This window comes from Acyrthosiphon pisum, chromosome A2, assembly GCF_005508785.2.
Source record: "Acyrthosiphon pisum isolate AL4f chromosome A2, pea_aphid_22Mar2018_4r6ur, whole genome shotgun sequence".
Classification (NCBI taxonomy): domain Eukaryota; kingdom Metazoa; phylum Arthropoda; class Insecta; order Hemiptera; family Aphididae; genus Acyrthosiphon; species Acyrthosiphon pisum.
In genome coordinates this window covers 100,208,607-100,229,594 of record NC_042495.1, presented here as the reverse complement: position 1 = coordinate 100,229,594, position 20,988 = coordinate 100,208,607, and the positions used below count along the sequence as shown (strand labels likewise).

The 20,988-nt window shown below is 33.4% G+C and overlaps 2 protein-coding genes across 2 annotated transcripts in view; one reads left to right on the top strand and one right to left on the bottom strand.

Annotated features, from left to right (window-relative positions):
• LOC100158740 overlaps nucleotides 1-18,255 on the bottom strand; it is a 45,644-nt gene extending 27,389 nt beyond the window's left edge. Inside the window, exons 1-2 of the mRNA XM_001944521.5 lie at nucleotides 17,829-18,255; nucleotides 16,367-16,489 (exon numbers count right to left, since the gene is read on the bottom strand). Of these exons, the coding sequence (XP_001944556.1) occupies nucleotides 16,367-16,439 (73 nt within the window). The 5' untranslated portion in view covers nucleotides 16,440-16,489; nucleotides 17,829-18,255. The remainder of the gene's footprint in view (nucleotides 1-16,366; nucleotides 16,490-17,828) is intronic.
• A 282-nt stretch (nucleotides 18,256-18,537) lies between these two features.
• LOC115034169 overlaps nucleotides 18,538-20,988 on the top strand; it is a 6,146-nt gene continuing 3,695 nt past the window's right edge. The window contains exons 1-5 of the mRNA XM_029490027.1: nucleotides 18,538-18,541; nucleotides 19,954-20,087; nucleotides 20,164-20,349; nucleotides 20,506-20,749; nucleotides 20,829-20,862. Of these exons, the coding sequence (XP_029345887.1) occupies nucleotides 18,538-18,541; nucleotides 19,954-20,087; nucleotides 20,164-20,349; nucleotides 20,506-20,749; nucleotides 20,829-20,862 (602 nt within the window). The remainder of the gene's footprint in view (nucleotides 18,542-19,953; nucleotides 20,088-20,163; nucleotides 20,350-20,505; nucleotides 20,750-20,828; nucleotides 20,863-20,988) is intronic.

Here is a 20,988-nt window from a genome sequence, read left to right as displayed (position 1 = left end):
GAAAGTTAATAATATTATGAACTATGGTAGTTATTTCTAATTACGTTATAATATTTTATGTGTAATTTATTATTATTATTATTATTATTATTATTATTATTATAATGACACACATTTCAAATTACTATTTTATTAATTTCATGCATAATAATATATCTATATATACTTAAGATGATATATTATGTAATATTCACTATAATGTCTACTGATTAAATAATAAATAATATTTTTTAGTATAATAGTAAACATTTTGTAATCGAAATTAGTCCGAAGATTTTGTTTAACAACGATCAAAGCTATTTTACTATATTCGTGTTTTGATTTCTGAATTCTCGAAATATCATTTAAATCAAAAGACATATGTACGAGTATATAACATGTGAATCGCCATGATCTGATTATTAGTTTTGTACGATTGCGTATACGATTTAACATTATTATTAAACAACATATTCCCAGCTCGACCGGTGCTTTCGAAATGAGCGCGTATAATGAACTTCTTGTACCATATTATTAGGCGTATTTTTACAACCATTTAACTTGTACCCTTGTAAATAATAAACACATTTGTCTACGAAGCACGAACTAAATTGATGTAAAATTTGAAATTTATCTTCAAGAGTGCGGTAAAAATTGGCAACAGATGAGGACTTCTCCGGGAGGTGTATCTTACGACGTCGGAATGACCGCGTTTGTGACACTGCGGGTAACCAACTGAAAACATTGCGATAAACTCATTACGAAAGCGTATTTTCCCGTCTTGGATTTTGTCAAGTGTAATGCTGAAACGAAATCGATCTCAATTCGTCGCAAACGGAATGACAAAGAACGATTAGTTTCATTTTCTAACTTTTCTATCGTGTCGACTTTTGATCTCCTTTCTGAATTTATTGTATTACCTACGTAATAATATAATAATATGTCAGTATGGCCACCTTACACGGCGTCGTTGTCTATTCGATTGTCGTCGAATAATATTCGCGAACATCGTCATTAGACCGTCGGTTTTAGTTTACGCTCACTTTCAATATTAACTATTGTTTCGACTCGAATGGAGTGATAAAGCTTATTTTGTGATCTTCACTCCACGGAAAAAAGTCAGTTATACATAATATCATACTTCATAATATATCATAGATCATACATAATCAGTGTTCTAACATTGTGTTATATGGTAATAATTGTGTGGTTTGGCATTAAATTGTATTTACCTACGGCTTACGATATCGACGGAAAAACCTGGTAAAGTAATAGTAATTAATCGATTATTTTGTAAAAACAATACAATAATATAATATATTAATATTATTTTAACGTTCGTATAGTATAATGCGCATAGGCTAATCGATCTAAACGAATGACAAAACGTGCAAATGGAAAAAAAAAATGTCATTAGATAGGTATATTATATTAAAGATAATTTTCAAGTTTTAAAGAATGGGCAAGAGCTTTCATTAAATCCGATATCTATGGGTACAATAATATTTCGGTTATTATATTATCGTCAGTGTACTCGAATGAAAATAAATATTATATATATGTACCTATTAACGCTGTCGAGATAAAACCAATACCATAATACCTAATCATAATATTATATTATTCGTGTGTCGTATTACCTTTTCACCGTATATATTATTATTAAACGCAAAAAAATACAAAATTCCAGTATAAATATTATTATGATATTGCACACGTTTATACGTTAAATAGATTATGTTCTTGTATAAATTAACTGTTGAAAATGCATTACACATAATATTAATATGTATATTGTACACGAAATCCTTAGCATTTGGGACCACGACTTTACAAAATTGCTATGCACTCAAAGACTAAAGTAGTGAAGTAGTACTGTTCTAACCAATATAGTTTAAGCCAAAAAATACAATTTCTGTTCAGATTTTGAACACATTTTTATATTAACAAACGTTTGATTAATCATAAAATAAAAACGTTATAAGAAATCGGACACATATTATAATAACGAATATTATGACACAAGTTTAATTGTAATTGGTATCGTTAATATAAATTATTATTATAAATATTAAATAAGAAAATGCAAAATCCATATCGTAGTAAGTATACATAATTTGGAAGACCCTGATTATGTCTGGTTTCTATTTTAGTAATTTATTCATTCTCATTGACCACTTTGAAAATCGTTTGAGAAATTTATAATATTGAATACAATAAAACAGAGTAGCTCTTTAACCGTCGTAAAATCATTATGTTTACATTGAGTCAGTTTAATAATAAAATACAATATAGTATACGGCTATGTGAGAAGACGGGACACCCCACCAAACGTCCACGAATGGGATTTCATCGTTTTGTATTTTGATAGAATGATATTATTATTTATTATTACCATCATAATTCATAATAATTGTATTATTTTATATCGGTTTTTATTTTATAAAGCATAGTTTGCGAGAATGCAATGCAATTTCCAAAAGCTTTAAATTATTACAAGGCAAAGGGTTTTGCATTAAAATATGTCAACACTAAAATTTATAAGCAACTATTATCTTATGCCATTGTTGCGAAAAATGCATTCTTATTTGATTTTCAAAATTGTACCTCCTAAACTAATTTTAAAAGTGTGTTAAAAAAAAAACTTAGACACCTATAATATAATATATGATTATTGTGTTTCATTACTTTTTGATTCTATATTTTTTTCTAATTTTTCAAAAAATTCTGTAATAATTAAATGATATTTATATATTCCATAAATAACAGACATTATATAACTTTGACTGATAACTAAAATATGTGTACATATTGTGTATCCTAAATGATTGAGTGGAAGGGAATAAAATAAGGAGAGAGAAAAAAAAGTACATCACGATTGAGCAAATTAGAAAGCAATTTGTCACTTCTATACCGCTGCTGGCTGTACTGACTTTATATCATTATACTCTTCGTTTGGTAATGCAAATAAATGAAATATTCGGTGAAGTCTATTGAATTGTCCTACCGACCCAATTCGACAGCAGGTCCAATTTGTGCACTACGCGAGCCGAGAGTATTGTTGACGATATGCGTTTCTAGGCGTTTCCAATCTGACGTGAAACTCGTTCGCCAGTTTCTTGATCATCGGTGACCTTAATATAATACTAATATAAATTATTTTTATGTGATAAAATTAAAAAGTTATGTGAAAAAAATAATCAGTAAGTGCATAAAAAAAATTATGGAATATCGATAACAGGTGTCACAGTGATAATCAGTCTTATCACGAGGCGTCATATTACGCAGGTTTCGCAATTAAAATTTTATTGATGTTTTTATCAACGGTATGCGAGCAGTATCAGGTTCGTTTGTAACATTCAAATCGGTCTGTATGTATAATAATAATTGATACTGTGGTATTCAAGAAACCATAACGTGTACTCGGGGTTGGTAGATATACCAAACGTGACCGGTAACGGTAATGAAGTATGTGAATTGTGATCAGCAAACGTAATTAGTAAACGAAGGTGATAATGAGAAATTAGTTTTACATAATATTTATTGTGTCCGATGACTTTGGTTCATTTATTATATTTTATTTTATCAAATAATAAAAACTATCCTTGCCGTGTTCAAAATCGAAAATAATATGTCAGTGACCATAATATGTCATATGTCCAAACTGACTTTATTAGATTGCTAGGTGGCAAATTTATGTTCTTATTTTTTTCTAATATATTCAAATATGCATTCATATGGAATAACGACAAAATATGCAAAAATAAAATAAAGTTTTCAATGCAACTTACTACTGTTATGAAACAAATGTATACATCACTCACATTATTCTGCGACCTTTCTAGACTGGAAATATGAATAAACTAGAAGTCCTCGCAGCCCTAGACTGATAACTATAATATGTTCTGATTAATTTATGTTTAATACAATTATTTTTTTATTTTTATTTTTTATTCATTGTTATAAAATTCCCTGACATTCCTAATAGTAACCAATCACGCTCGTTTACGCTGTCCGTATATACATTGTTGATGTTCGCCCGTGTACAGAAGTAGCTAGAATGCAACGAATTAAATATTTAAATATCGAAAAACGAAATCGTAAAAACACTTTTATTGTGAGAGGAATACGATTGAAATCGGTTTATTTTCTCTTTCCATTTTTCTTATAAAATCTTTATAAAGAATATCTCGCATTGCGATTCCGTATATCGTCGACAGTCAGTCATACGTTGTAGGAGCGTATACCTTGTACAGACAAGGTTAAATCGATTTTCATGAAAAAAAAAAATAATAATAATAATATGAACTGCAGAAGTATATACATAGTTGTTATTGCAGTAGGTACCTATAACGTAATGCGTTTATATATCCTCTCTGATCGATTCACTGCACGCGCTCGTCGAAGGCAAGTCACAATATGATGTAGGTATATAATAATAATAATTATTATTACGATCGTCACACATCGTATCACAGTATAATATTATCTGCTCGTTAATTTCTGCGTAAACTCGCGGAATACTTCACCCGGCACATAAAATAATAATAATATGGCCATTGCGGCTGCAACATTATGGTAAAGTTAACAAGATTTTGAGAGGCAAAGGCATCGAATACGAATTTATATTTCACAGGTAGTTGCCGAAGTATACAACACACGTCCCCGTGCTCTGAAAAAAATATTATAGTTGGCAAGTAGGTTTATGATATTACTCATAGTACAGTTATATAATATGAAACACACAATGTTGTTTTATCGATGATAATATTATTAAGGTGACTTTGCACTATGTTTACTGCATTATAGTATAGTGTCGTATACAGACAATATAGTTGCAATTTATTATTGTACAATATATAATATATTTGGTACAGCGGGAAAATATGTTTTAGAAAAAGTAAGTAACCAACTTATAGGTAAGGTCAGTGAAGGAAAATGTGCCGAGACCAGGTAATATTTTTTTGTGATAAAACGCGGCGGTGGCCACGACGAGCGGGGAAGAGTCGATTTTCTTCCTTGGAATTCGGTTATAAGAGTATATGACGTGTGTGACGGTTGTACGCGTACAATATGCGATGATAGTGAAACGGACTTAGTTAATTATTTTACGTTTGTTTAAACGTTATAAGACTACCTTATTAAAGCTGAACCGTGCTGGCGTATAGTACTTGTGGTCAACGATAAGTCTTGAGACGAAGAACTTCGCCGAAATATTAGATGATACCAGTGTTAGGTGATGACATGAGATCTAAAATGCATGAACTCTAAACGATAAACGTCATAACTATAACCATCGGACCTCACATTAACTCAACAACACCGGTCAAGTCAATTCGACATTGGCTTAGAAAGTACGAAAGTATGTTAATCGCGTGGCACTTTATTCGCTCAAAATTAATCGAACAACGTTGTACATGGTTGAAGGATTATAATATTATATTAAATATTTTAACTAAAAAAATTGAAAAGTTGGAAGTTGGAAATAGCTTTTGTGATGCATACCAATTGTTCACATCAATAAATAACAAATATATATTACCACCTAACAAATTATAATATTATACGCACTATGTGATTTTCATAATTATTATGAATTTATCGGGGGCCAATAAGACGCGGTAAAAATATAGGGCTGACAAAGTTCACCCCCCCCCCCCCCCCATCACGAATTGGCGTATTTGGCGCCGATGGAGTGCATAACTTGCGGTCATTCGATTTACAACATTAAGACTTGCGATAGTATAGACAATCTACAAACATTGACGTCAATCCGTTTCCGCCGGAAAACCCGAAACTTTTCGGCTAGTGACATTAACATAATTCTGTACATTTAGTGACTGACGAACGTCTATTATAATATGTAGGGCGTTTAGGTAGGTACCGACGTACCATACAACATTGTCAACGCCACGCATTAAAAATATAATGAGAAGACGTAAGTGGAGTCGGTTTTTATCGGCCGATTTTCTGTCAGCCGGTTACTGCTAGAATCACCGTTGCATCATACAAATACCAGCTATACCTACACCGTCAACGTTATCTTATAATATTATCATTACACGAAACTTCCGCAATTCGCTTCCCAAATCGATCGAAAAATATATAATATTATGTTGTCGTTGTGCAATGGGTTTACGAGTATAATATCTGGGAACATAATATTATACATCTACAGTACGCGGATTTATGTAACGCTCGCTGATTTGTAATTAAAGCGCGGCGTTAATGTGTGCATTATGTATTATTATTATAGGTAGCTCTACACTACGGTAGATAGTAGATGGACCGTATAATACCATTGCGGTAATGGTCGCGGTGGTCCAAGTCGTTGTACCTACCCGAAGACATGTTATGTTAACACGTCCCATGTCGTGTGTTAACGATATAGAACGGGTACCTATAGGTTCGCCCGTAGGTATTTATAAAAGACGGATAATATTTTTTCAAAATACCGGTTTTAGAGAATCTTTTCGTTGGCCTATACCGTGCAGTGTTTCTTATATTATCGTGTTTGAATACATATTTCTTAAATCATGGTTAGGGTCACCGTGTGATATTTTGGATAACGATCATAGTGACATTTTACCTAGATACGTTTTTATGGCGTGTTAAAAGCATGTGTGGAGACGGAATAAAAAAAAAATATTACGTTCGGACACGGTTTGTGTAGAAAAATGAAATCCAACCAGCTGACGGTTTTGGAATCGTCTGTAAGACTTGTTAGTGCTCAATACGAAAACGGAACTGTATAAAAATAATATTATATGTGCCTATACGGTTTTAAATTGTATAAATTGGATACGTCCGTAAACACGTTCCGTAGAAAAGTCTTCGTGCTTTGCAGAAGAGACGTCCACTGACGTTATAGTATACATTCTATCAAATTTGGGTTACGTAAATATTGGATTTGTATTGTTTATTCATCCAATACCTTCTCGAAAGTTAGTATAGGTACCTACACATTTCGTACGTGTGAACACTTTACAATCAGTTGACATCACGATGCGCGTTGTTTGAAATATATAATAACACCTAAAAATATATTTTATTGCTAGAACTGGATATTGTTTGAACATTCAGATGAGTTATATCTAGATCCTTGCTGTCCAATAAGGTAAAACCTCCCATCGGCGATGAATAGTACATATTATACTTATCTAGACTATATTATGATGATAACGAATTCCAAATAAAAATGAAAACCGTAAACCTGTGTAAAAAGTTTTTTTTTAAAAACAAAATTCATATTATAATTCGAATAAAATATTATATTGGATGTAAAATCGTTTAATAGACATTCTTAATTTAATATAAGACAGGTAGATACAAATAATTTTTTTTCTCATTTTTTTCTATGGATTATTGTAAAACGAAATTTGTAGTTTATAACAGATATTTAAAATAATAATAACTAGTACAAATTATTATAGATATAGTATTGGTAGGTATATATAATATTATTATATTCGTATTAAATTATTATAATAAAGCCATAAAACTCTTTTTATAGGTCATTAGGTATATATTTATATAATATTATAATATTACAGTTGCATTATTTTGTATCGTAACGTTTTTATAACTATCGTCGCAACGCGTAGCTCCTGTTCTAGACGATACGATATAAAATTGAAAAACTATAATAAATTAGATAGGTCGCCGACACGTGTATTGTACTCGGCGCGATAAAAACGTCGCTGTGCCTATATTATAATATTAAATGTGTTGAGAATCGCGTGCCATCGGGCGATAAACACGTTTTGTTATTATAAATTATTGTCTATCGTGTCGTGTTTCGCGCGTGCAAAGACTTATTCGTCTTTGTCTTTTGAACATTATGTTATGTAAATAGAATTTTCCAAAATAACGAAAAACGATCGCGTACGAAATATAATATTATGGTTATTAAAAATCCATTTTTGAACATTCAGCCCGTACCGAAAATGTGCTACGTAGAACACGCCTTCTACCGACTTCAATGTCGGTCAACTCTTTTTATGTCGTGGCTGAATAATAGTTCTGTAAATAATTTATTGTATATAATATTGTCCCGTCGAGTGTAGTGCTATATCAAACGGTTACCCCGCCATAGAGCTGAGCACTAAATAGCACACCGCGCACTCATTGGGGGGCGTCACAACCCCGCTAAAATTTATTTCTACAAAATTCCCTTACCCTCTATAATATCAATAGTATATGATTTCAGGAAAATTATTAACTTCACAACTCCCTCGGAATTAAATCCTATTTGCGGTCACCACTGTTAGCGGTCATCTTCCATGGGTTTGGATACAATAAATTATTGTGTACAAACTACACGCAGAATATAATAATTTTGAGCAGGCGGTACAATCGGTACAGGTGACATAATTATTCGTAATAACATTCATATCGCAGCTATCAGACTTCAACAATCGTACAAAACAGGTAAAAGAATTCGATAATAATTAAATATGTTATTCATAGGTAGTATTGTATTATAATATATAGGTATGCAGTACATTCTGTAGTTGTACAATGCATTTTTCTGTAGAAAGAAAAAAATACACTTATGAATAACCTATCCTACATATCTAAAACCTTAGGTCACAAACACGTTAATGCGGTTCAATTACATGTATGTTTATCGAAATCAGATTCGAAACCATAACATGTTACCTGTGTACAACTACAAATACATTCATATACAGAGTGATTAACCAAACATGCTCGCCTCCATTTTTCCTTTGTACCGACTCAATTGAAATTCTGATTTTTAGAACTTTTGAATATACTTAAGGTCCATTTTTTCAAATACATAGATTTTATATAATATCATTTAAGAGCTTCTTTTCTGTGGTGATAGAAACTTTTTTTAATCAAATGAGAATCACCCCCTCTTTTTCTATAAATTGTTGATCATATGACTAATATTGTTGTATTTCTATTTTTAAGATTTATTATCAATAGTACAAACATATTTATAACAACTATTAACAAAGTAATAAGTAAGAAACTACTCATTAACATTTTTAGTTACGGATACGCCAACATGTTTCATAAAATATCTACTGCTTTATGATTTACCGTAAAAAAGGTTGGTTCTCATTTGAAAAAATTTCTCATTTTAAGTAATCTTAAATACGGTCCTTATTTTTTAGGTTAGCTATACCTTAAAATTTCAAAAATCATAAAGCATTTGAATAAATTCATTATTATAATGAAAAAAACAAAACTGGAGGGAGCATTTTTGGTAAATTACCCTAAATACTATTAATTGTTCAATGTTCAGCAATTTTTGTGCTCGTACTATGTCGCATTTCTGCCGATTATTGTATGAGTAAGTATACCACATACCGATACCTTTTTAGTTGATCTCCTTTCTATGACTATACCGTTCTCGTCCGTTTCTTCCGAAAGATGGTAATAATATAACGACGCCGTTTCGAGAGACGTCTTCTCATCTCAACTCGCGTGATGTACGATAATCATTATACTATCGATTGTATGTCATACAGTCTTCATCGTAGGTTCCAATTAGTGAGGATAATAATCGACGTGCTTCTACTGCTACCGCTGCAGTATACTATTACCTATATAGTCGGACAAGTATCGGCGTCGTGTCGTGTACTGTTCGGAGTATACGTCATATTATTATTATAACGATACATGGGCATAAAAAAAAAAAAAAACGAAAAACATGGATATAATTATATATAAATCTACTCAACTGCAGGTGACACAGATTCTCAGTGGCGGTCGCGGCGGAAGAGGATCGTCTTCACCGCACAACTACTCTTCCCCGAGCTCGAGACATCGTAACGGTATACGATGATAATATAATATTATTATTATTATTATTACGCTCGTCGCTGGTTACCACAGCGCCGGAAGTGCGAAAGACGATAAATGAATCATTGCGACGGCGGCGAATGCAGTAGAGTACACGAAATGTAACATTATATTATCAAACAGACGGTAGAGATTTACAGTTTACACGTCCTATCTATCACGGTGTACATTGAAAGATACTACTAATACAGACGCGAGTGAATATTATAAAAGCCCCTCCCCACCCACAACGGGTTACATAGGGTTACATGATATTATTATGTATTTTAATTGAATATTATAATATAATATTATGTATGATTGCATAATAATATGTGACACATTTTAAAGATCATAAACGGAGCCCATTGGTGTTTATGAATACTAAATTTGCTGACATTCTCAATAAATATATCTATTATATTAAGTCCTCTAACAGAAAAATTAATTCAACAGACAAGCCGTTGGCAATATTATGTTCTGAGAAACTCAAGCAGCAATGGTATGGTATAACAATATTATTATAACTAGGTATCTCCAATTGTTATTGAAATTCCTTATTCGTTACATTTTCTGATAAGGACAGTCTGATGTTGTTCACATATTGAATCATGATAATATAAACATCATAGTATGATCGCAAAAGTCCCAATTTGGTTCAAGTCCGTGCCATACGAGAATTATTTCATCCCACTATCGCAGGCCTGCTTTACTGTTAGTAGAACAGATGGAGAAAATATGATGCATGGATTTCATTTGATATTTTTTCACGTTGATGAAGACGTTGTTTTCTAATTAATTGTTTATTTATTACTAGTTGTTGAGGATCGATTCTCCTAACTAAAGTGCGATTGAAGCCCACGTTTACCATTTCTATCTAAAGCACAAGCCAATTGAGATGAAACAATATTTTTATGTCTGGTTTTAAATTTGATTTTTTACCCTCATTTTCTATAAATTCCTTAACAAATTGGGAAGTTATTTCAATTTTACTTATCACTGATTAATGATTATTCTGTTGAGTAATGTTGAATCAGTGAGAAAATTCACTTGTTACAATCAACGGGTGTTATTTCATCTCATTAATAAAATGAATACTTTAAGCGATCATTGAACATTCTCAGAACTACTTGCGCCTCAGTCGGAAATTTAACTATCAAGATTTTTTATGCCTACAAAAAAAAAAAGTATGGAGATACCCGCAATCATTAAGCATACCGAATCGGTATAATATAATCTAGCTATATTATAGCTTATAATATTATATTGCTGCCGAGTCCAACATCCACGCCGATACTGCTGAAACAATCGGACGGGGTCACAGCAATAATAGCGATAATTACTAAATATGCGAGTAACGACATCATGACTTAAGGAAGACCCGGTTACCGGAACATAAAACTCAAAGGGTTTAAACTCAAAATTCACGCGTTACAATCAATGGGTATTATCTCATCTCATTAATAATTTGAATACTTTGATCAGCCAATGAACATTAGCAGAGCTACTTACGTCTCAGTCAGAAATTCAACTATCAAGATTTTTTATGCCTCCAATAAAATCAAAAATATAGAGATACCCGAGATCATTAAGCACCGAACCGGAAATCGGCATAATATAATCTGGCTATATTCTAGCTTATAATATTATTATATAGCTGCCGAGTCCGAAATCCACGATGATACTGCTGAAACAGCCGGACGGGGTCACAGCACGACCTGGTCACGGCAATAATAGTGATAATTACTAAATATACGACATCACGACTTAAGGAAGACCCGGTTACCGGGACATAAACGGTGGCTTTGACTAGACGTCGAATCGGGCCAAGAGTTCATGCTACGTCCAAAACGGTCTACGGCGGCGTGTGCTGCAGGAGAACGCTAGCTCCGTCTTCGCACTTAAACATTTTGTACTTGGCTGTCGTCTGAAAATAACGCATGCCGGCTTTATTACGATTTCTTTATGTTTTTTTTTTATAATTTCACGCAATGGTTCCGTTGTCGTTCTGCGAAGTGTCTTCAGGTATATAGATCTCCAGGTATTTAAAAAGAAACTCGGGATAAAATCAACGTTCCACGATATCATATTATTATTATATTGGATCGCGTACCGGCCGAGTACGTGGCGTATTGAAATAAATAACGTTCCGTTGTTGGCAAAAATATTTTCTGCCTTTTTTTCCACAGCAAGGCCGACTTTGGGAAATCCTTTGAAAACAATAAATTCTGCCGACAATATATTTCAACCATATCCTTAATTATTTCAATTGACATATTATACAATTATAATCCACGAATGATGACATTGTTATTTTAGTCTGTATCCGTCGTAACAGGTGGTATACGTGTGTGGTAATATTTATGTAAATAAATACCTTATAATAACCATGTCGACGGCCACTGCAGTACTGAAAACACGCGTTTTGCGAAAATTTTTATCATAAAAATACCTAATTTTTGTCGTCTAATGCTTATAACAATACACACGGTTATACGTACAATGTACATACGTTTTTTTTATAACAAAAACCATAAATTGGAGTAATTTGATCAAATTTTGTTTAGATTATTATAATATCATATTATTATAGATAAGTAGGTATGTGCAGTACATATTACACACAGTCGGTTATGGACTAATCGTAGGTACCTATTATAATATTATAATAATAACATTATATATCTATGTCAATGTATTGTTTGGCGATATTATCGTTATTCGTTATCATTATAGTATTTAATTTTTTGCAGATTTTCCGTATAATAGTAATGATAATAATAATATCACGTTACGTACCGCTGGTTTTTCGCATTTTATATGTTGTAGGCAGTCATAAATCGGTGATATAAATTATATTCGACGAAATTATACCCGGAAAAATGTTACGATACTAAAACCGTTTACGTATATTTTTTTTTTACTCTATTCAACGAAAGTCAATGTCAGCAAATAGTTATCATTTACACGCCATACCTAATTCGAATGTCCTCGCGTCATTATATATTATAGTCTTGTATATATTATTATTGTTAATATACGTTTATTGTTATTGTTCTCGCATTACCTACTTACGAACAACGAAACGTTAAAGAAAAAAAATAATAGTTATAGGTTCTTCGAATTATAATAAGGGCGTTTACCAGACGACGGTAATTAAAACTATTCCATTATGGTGAGAGTTAGAAAACACACCATCATCATGCAATGAAAAAATTACGATCTCGTTCATTGTCGTCGAGCGAATCATCGGTAAAGATCGAAAATAATGATATTTTATGGTTTTCAAACGACGGTCACATCGTATACTCTTCGCATTAAAACGTATTTTCCGACGATTGCTGCATCCGAATAATTTTTGAACTCTGTGAGAAACACGATAACGTTTAAATTCGGAGGTACAATATGATACCTCTCTATTGCAGTGGACCACAACAGCTACCGAGAGAATAGTATTATTATGTTTCGCGTGTAACCGACGACGCAGGTCATCGCGATAACCGCTGAAAAAAAAACGTCTCCTTTTTGTTTTTCTCCCCATTCATCCGACGAGTATGATTGTGACCACTCGTGTGGCTTTTTTGCCGGCGCCCGTGCCTAATACAATGTAATTATTATAATTTATTATTATTATGAATGGCCGTCTGTATATGCGTACGATTTTCTAATATATGCGCGCGCGGGAGAATGGGCGACGGAACGATGCACCGGACCTTGAACCAGTTTTTCGAGCAGCTCTATAATGCGATATTATATTTTTCTCCGCGATTTCAGTTACATTATACATATTATTATCATTATTATTATTACCATTTACGCGCACGTTCGGCCCGGGGACATGATTATTATTATTATTATTATTATTATTATTATTATTATCATATTATGATATTATCGTGTGCGCACCGGATTACTATAATACGCCCCGGTGTAACAGAAGAAGCTACTACTAGAATGTTATAATAGCGTACTACACAGGCGTATATTGTACGACGACGATGACGACTACAATGATTACGATGAATATTATGTTATTATACTGTGGTGATCGATTCGACCAGCCGAGCGAGGTTAAACGCGACCCCTGCAAAGTGGTGGTCGTTTTCTTTTCGTTTAAGTACCCCATTCGTGTACAACAGGTAGTACTATAGATACACACGTAAATGTTGTATAACGTCGTCATGACGTACATTATGCACGTGGATTTTCGATCACCGCCGTGAATATAAATCATTTATCACCTATACGTATTTAGCGTTGTATATGCCGTCGTGGTCGCTGTGCTAGGAAGGATATCCGCATAAAATATAATATAATATTATTAATCATTAGATGTAATCGAAACTTCCGACTGAATTTTAAAATATTATTCCAGTTTTCTCTACCGTGCTTATAGCATATTATTATATCATAAATAGCAGGTACAATATTGTCGTGATAGTATTTTGGCCAATTATATATTATTCCGAAATGGATTTTTACGTATTGTATAATATGACTTACAACACGCGTCTGCATACGAATGTTATACATCAGATATTATCTTTCTTTAGAATATTTAAACTTAAGAATAACTTTTTTTTCCTGAGAGAGATTTGAATAACACCCAAATAATAATAATTATCTAGGTACGTCTGTCTTGAATTTAAACGAGGTATATAGCCTTCTTCAGAGGTCGTATTATTAAATCCTGGTTCACCGCAGAAGCTATATTTTTGCACCTTGGAAACTTATTTGGTAGACGTTGCAATTAATGATTACAATGTAAAACAAAATAAAAACGAAATAAATAGAATTAATAATATGTGAATGGACGCTTATAATATAATATAATATATTATTATGTGTACCTACGTATTAAGTCGTATTTACTATTAAATTTGTTTGGTGTTACGTATTCTCTCGGGTCTTAGATGTGTATATGTTTCGTTGAAACAAATTACACATTTTAAATTTATAGTAACTATCACTTTATTTTTAGACTCTCAAGTTTGAAACATATAGGTACCTACTATGTAACCAATAACCATTTCAACCCGTGTAGACCGAACAATATGAGTTGTGAAAAGTTATTATATTATGTAGTGTGTAAAATCATAATAATTTGTAAACAATATCGAATTATGTCATTGAAAGTAGATTATTTATTTTCTAAATTTTTATATTGTTTAGTCAAAAAACGTCCGTCATCATTGTTATTAGAATTCAGACATTGGCGGTGGAGTGAAATACGCCCGTTCATTAAGAGTAGACGGTTTTAATTAATTATTGCATTGTTAAAAGATTCGAAATTCATGGTTTTTCAAAACACCCAGCGTGGAGGGCTTTCTTGAAGCGCTCGTGGGCTTCGATTCGTAGCGGGTTGTGACACCGACGATAACAATATATTGCAAGTGTTTAATAATATGTTTCTTAAAACAATATTCACGTGTAATCGCGTAGAGGTGTGAAAACTATTTTTTCCCCATACAGATTGCAGTAAAACGAAATTCGCTGATGACACTTAAGATAGAGATAATAACATGATAAATTTCGATATACCACGCATATTGCATTGTGTGGGACAAAAAAATAATAACGTTTCTGTACGTATAAGAAAACATGATATATACAGCGTATTATTATATAGTGTGCCTATATCAGCTATTGTACACAATATATAATATTATTTAGGTAAACCACTATAGTGTGGACTCTAAAGATATGTCCTGGTGATTGTGCGGGGGTCGGGGACCGGTTGCCGCAATATACGCGCGACGGACGTGCCGGTGTCACTTTGTTTGTTTTGCATTGCACGGGTTAAATTTCTATGGCAAAACAAGGTGCGTGCCGTAAAATTTAGTACCTATATAATATTATAATATCAATAGACACGTCATTCCGCGCACGCGCGCGCATATATAATATACTTTTTCGACGTTATAAGTTCAGTCGGGTGAGTGTGCGTGAATAAAACGAGATTATAGAACGATATTGAATTATAATATTGCGAGACGACTTTCTTCCACCGCCGTCGGAGCTCATACGAGAATCGCACGAGAACATATTATTATTAGGTATAGTAGTAATAATATATCTAAAACGGTCGAGCTCGGCGACTAATATCGCAGGCGATGGCTACAGGTGGCAATGGCCAACGGCGTTATAAGTAATTTAAAATATTATAATGTGTGTGTACAATGTAGGCGTATAATAGCAGTGCGAACGCATGCGAAATAAATCAGTGCAAATCGCAAGTGAAATCCCTCCCTCCGTCTAACGAATGCGCTAATTGACGAATTGAAGGTATTAATAATAATATAGAGTATGATATTATAATCTATTACAAATTGTACGAAATCGCGCGAGTTAACCATAGAACTGTAATATTACCTATTGTGTAGGTTCACGATGGTTATCAATTATCATAATAGCATTTAGTGAGGACGATATTTATTTTGTTGTCTCGTCGATATAATCGTTATTATCATAACATCCAAATTATTAACACGAAGCATGTGACAAAATAAAAAAAAACTTAAATAACAAAGAGCACCTATATAACGATAATAATATTATAGTTTATGTGACTTACCAATTAGCAACACGGTAATATGAAGTAATATAAAACCGGATCTGGTCAATTTTTTCAATACGGCAATGTCCATGTTCGTATACACTATTCGCTGTTCGTCGACTCGTTCAAATGCACCGATTTCTAGAAACGTAAAATGTTAGAAATTTACGACAGTCACATAAAAATGCTGCATTTATGTTTATGGGTAGGTACTCTAACGATGTGGATACATTACACGCAGCGTATAGATACCATTATAATATGTGCATTATAATAATGAGTAGGTTTCAGGTGTATTATACGCGTATTTGTTTGATATAGGTACAACATAATATTAAGACGATTGTGAATAGTTAGCCCCCGCACGTCCCGACCGTATAATAATTAATAATACGAAGTACGAGCTAGAATATAATATTGAACATATCATAATAATATCTACCTACTCGTTTTACGACCCCCATATGCGATTTAATCACGATACTGTCTTAACGAGTTTTCGCGCGAGCAAAAACGAAAGTGCGGGTCGAAAGTGTTTTCCACGCGACACACTGTCTACATCCGTCATAGCATTATTTATCGCCTCGAATCCGAGACCGATTCTATAAGTTTATGAGAGTATTCATAAAATTATAAATACGCTTCTACAGGTTGCACCCACACGATCAATAGCGAAAGGATTACCGTAAGAGTGAACGCTAAATATTGTCCATCATCGGAATGGCGATGACCGAGCAGGACAGTTGAGCTTTGAAATCTGCAAGCGATCCATATATCGGTATTCACGTAATGTAGAGCGATAGTCGTGCAGGTTTATAACCAAACAGTTAGGGTTGTTACTCGTCATCGTTGACGTTTTGTCCAATCAAGGGTTTCCCCTTTTTGCGTTAGAAAAAATCATACCACACCCACTAGCCGTTTGATCGGCGGTAGAAATTATTCGACGAAACCGGATCACTAAAAGGGTAATGACGCCGTGTGATAGAAACGGGTCTATTGATAAAGTTATTATAAACCAAAATTATTCGTCCATGGGTCCATGGTTAACGTTCGCGCTTTTTGGCCGCGCGCAGAGCTTAAGGGCTGCCGAAGGTCGCAGTGAAAGCGACACTTTCTCCCGGCCCGCCGGCCCGCCGGCTCGCTATACATTATTATTATTATTATTATATATCCGGATGAACCCCCACACGCGTTTAGTCACACACGTACGTGTTATACTGCATTATATTCTGTCACGATACGTATATAGCCGTAAAGGTATATATACGATTTCATATATTACATTGAATTTTATCGTGTTTTACGGATGCGAGTTACGCAATCTCGACTGCAACAATCGTCACTTCCGAAACGTCATTATAGCAGGACCAAAAAACTCGGCTACGAAACTCCGTCGTACGTGAATAATATCATCTACTCCCCACAACATAATAATATAATTATAATATCCGGGAACTTTAACGCCCGCGATCGTATTTACCTGCAACAGATGAGTACGGTGTTTACTGCCGAAACTCGTCCCATGGCGCGATCCCGTCTATTAGGCTGTATAATATTATTTTTTACGAAAACGACGACAACGAACGTTTATATATTATGTACGCGAAAACACGACACTAACGGCGTCGGCGGAATCTATTGACGATATAATAATAATATGTTACGATATCATAATAATATTATATTGTATTTATCGCGACGACGATGCGAGTATTATGACTTGATTGTCGACGGCGAATTATCACGAATCGAATTTCCTACAGCGACCGCGTACAATGTGACAACGTTATTAATGTTAAATTTTTTTTTTCGAAATACACCACTGGTTCGTGTGCGTTGCGAGTCGTGTCTCGAGTGGCGCGCGCCTGACAGCGTCGGTTTGGACACTGGTTGCGGTTTAACACCGCTGGAGAGCAGAAACCCGCGCTCGCGACCGCGGTAATGCCCCCGGCCTTCGTCCGGGACCGGTACGCGGCGGCGCTCCCACCGTCGTCTCAGTATAGTTTCCCCACCGATAACAAACATGATACCTACGTATACTGTGTAGTAGCTAGGTATATAGTGGCTGGCTCGGATACGCGTCTCTTCTTTCACCTACTTTCCTCTGGCAGCCGAATATTATTTATATATATATATTAAATATACAAGTGCATTTGTTGGTATACCAGGTATATATACTATGCAGCGTAATGGGTATATATCGCGTATATATACATCACGAGCGAGTAGTAGAAAGCGTATAGAGCAGAGACGTACACGCGACTGGCTTGCTGTTTTTTATTATTATATTTTTTTCTACCAATAATGATCTTCTTTTTAGAAATATGTATTACACCGCGCACAAAACGGCAGTGCTATCCGACGTGAGCACGACAGCGACTGCTGTTGCACACGTTTAACCATATATACCACATATTACCATGCGATATCTCCGTCACGATCCGCGTATTCGGGGCAATGATCGGACAACCCGCCGTTCGTATATATCGGGTGCTTGCATAATTTTACTACACGTACTTGCCTCTAGTACGTCATCTTTCGAGTGTATTTTAAATTTAATATGATTTGCACTACTTCTGCAGAAGACGGTACACGAGTCGTCGTGGAACAGCTACGGAAGCTTCCGTTATTGTACGAAATTCGATATTTGTTCAAAATCAATAGTGCACTGACCATAAAACACCGGTGCTAGTTGTAACTGACCTTATAGACTTAAGAAACTCTTGACGTTTTTAGGAGCCATCAAAAATTGATAGTATATATAACTAACCTAACCTATACATGTTGAGTTTAGCGTCTCACAAGTCACGACAGATTGATCTGCAAAATACATAGACTCGGGTATCACGTGAGTATATATATATATATATGACGTGAGTGTATATTGTATAATGAAGACTTGATAATTTGAAAACTTTAAAAAGTCAAAATAACTGGCACTCCCTTCCAAAAACCTTGATTTCATTCCTGGCACTGCAGAGACTATATAGATGACGTAGACAAAGAACATTTTAAGCCAGTATTTCACGTTTCGGTGAAACAAGCAAAAGATGAACACCATAGGCGCAAATAGGGGGGGGGGCTTAGGGGGTATTAGCACCCCCAATTTTAAAATTAGCACCCTCAAATAATTGTCGTGTTTATGTATCAAAACGTCTAGTTACAAAAAAAAAAATAAACCAAAAACAGTTTCTCATAATATTATCATTCGTCAGACACCAGGTTATCACTTATCAGTTATCAGAGTATATTGAATGAAACATGTGTTACTCAACAATTGACATTTTTTCGAAGTCTAATCTATTTATAGATCATTATTTATTATTTTCCAATTTTTATCTTCCACTAAACACGGTCGTCGCTGTCGGTTATATTATTATCACGTTCAGCAGCGACTCGAAGCTACGACAATAATATCACGTCATATTTTTTTTTGAATTAAATAGAAAAAAAAATGTTTTCAATTTTTAATAAATTAAAAAACAAAAACGTCAATAACAGTGATTCGAATACAACTTCTAGTAAGTATAAATTATAATTTATATTCCTAATTTCATTTAGTTTTCTAACATAAATTATTTTGAATAAACATGAAACACTATTAGACTTAGTAGAACAGCAAAGTGAGCAAGACGTGGATGACAGTTTCAATGTTACAATCCAGGAAACTGAAAAAAATGTTTCATTTCCAGTCGATTTAGGAGATTTGAATTCCGGACCCAAGCAGCCTGTATTACAAGTCAGTATATCTATAAAAATACAATAATACAATATACATATTATAACTTATAAGATATTTTTAATACCGGCTTTAGGAATATCCATTAACAAGATTTGGATCCCAAAACAGATCATTTTCTTGTAAATATTATTCAGAATACAATTGGCTAGAGTATAGTATAAGTAAGGACTTAGCATTTTGTTTTTGTTGTCGACATTTTGGTCTGGGAAACAATTGTCAAGACACTTTCACAGAGAAAGGCTTTCAAAATTGGAGAAAAGTATTATATTTTATGCATAATAGTTTTGTTATACTTCATTTAATTGTTCTTCAATAAAAAATAATAATTAGAGATAGAAATACATGAAATTATGAAATATGAATATTTGTTGACTGTTATAAAAAATTGTATTTTAATTAACGTTCAAATTATTAGACAAATGAAAAATTGAAATTGCATTCTACCCGAAAATATCATATTATGAGTAAATCAAAATTTGAAAGCTACAAAAGTTCAAAATTACAAGGATCAGTTGTAAGTCAGTTATCAGATGGATATAAAAAACAAATTCAAGAAAATCGTTACTACTTTTCACAACTGATTGAAATTTTACTGTATTTGAGTGGGCAAGGTATGGCTTTTAGAGGTCACTCTGAAGAAGAAAATGCCTTGAATCAAGGTATGTAATAATTTTTATTAAAATTAAAAAAATAGAACATTGATAATAAATTATAATTCATCATATTAAAATATTAAAGGTAACTTTAAAGAAGCATGCAAATTATTTGCAAAGTTTGATCAAACATTTTCAAATAAATACAATTGTACTACAAACTATTCTAGTTGGCTGATACAAAATCAACTCTTAAGTATCTGTGCTGAAAATGTCAGAGAGAATATTATTTTGGATGTACAAAC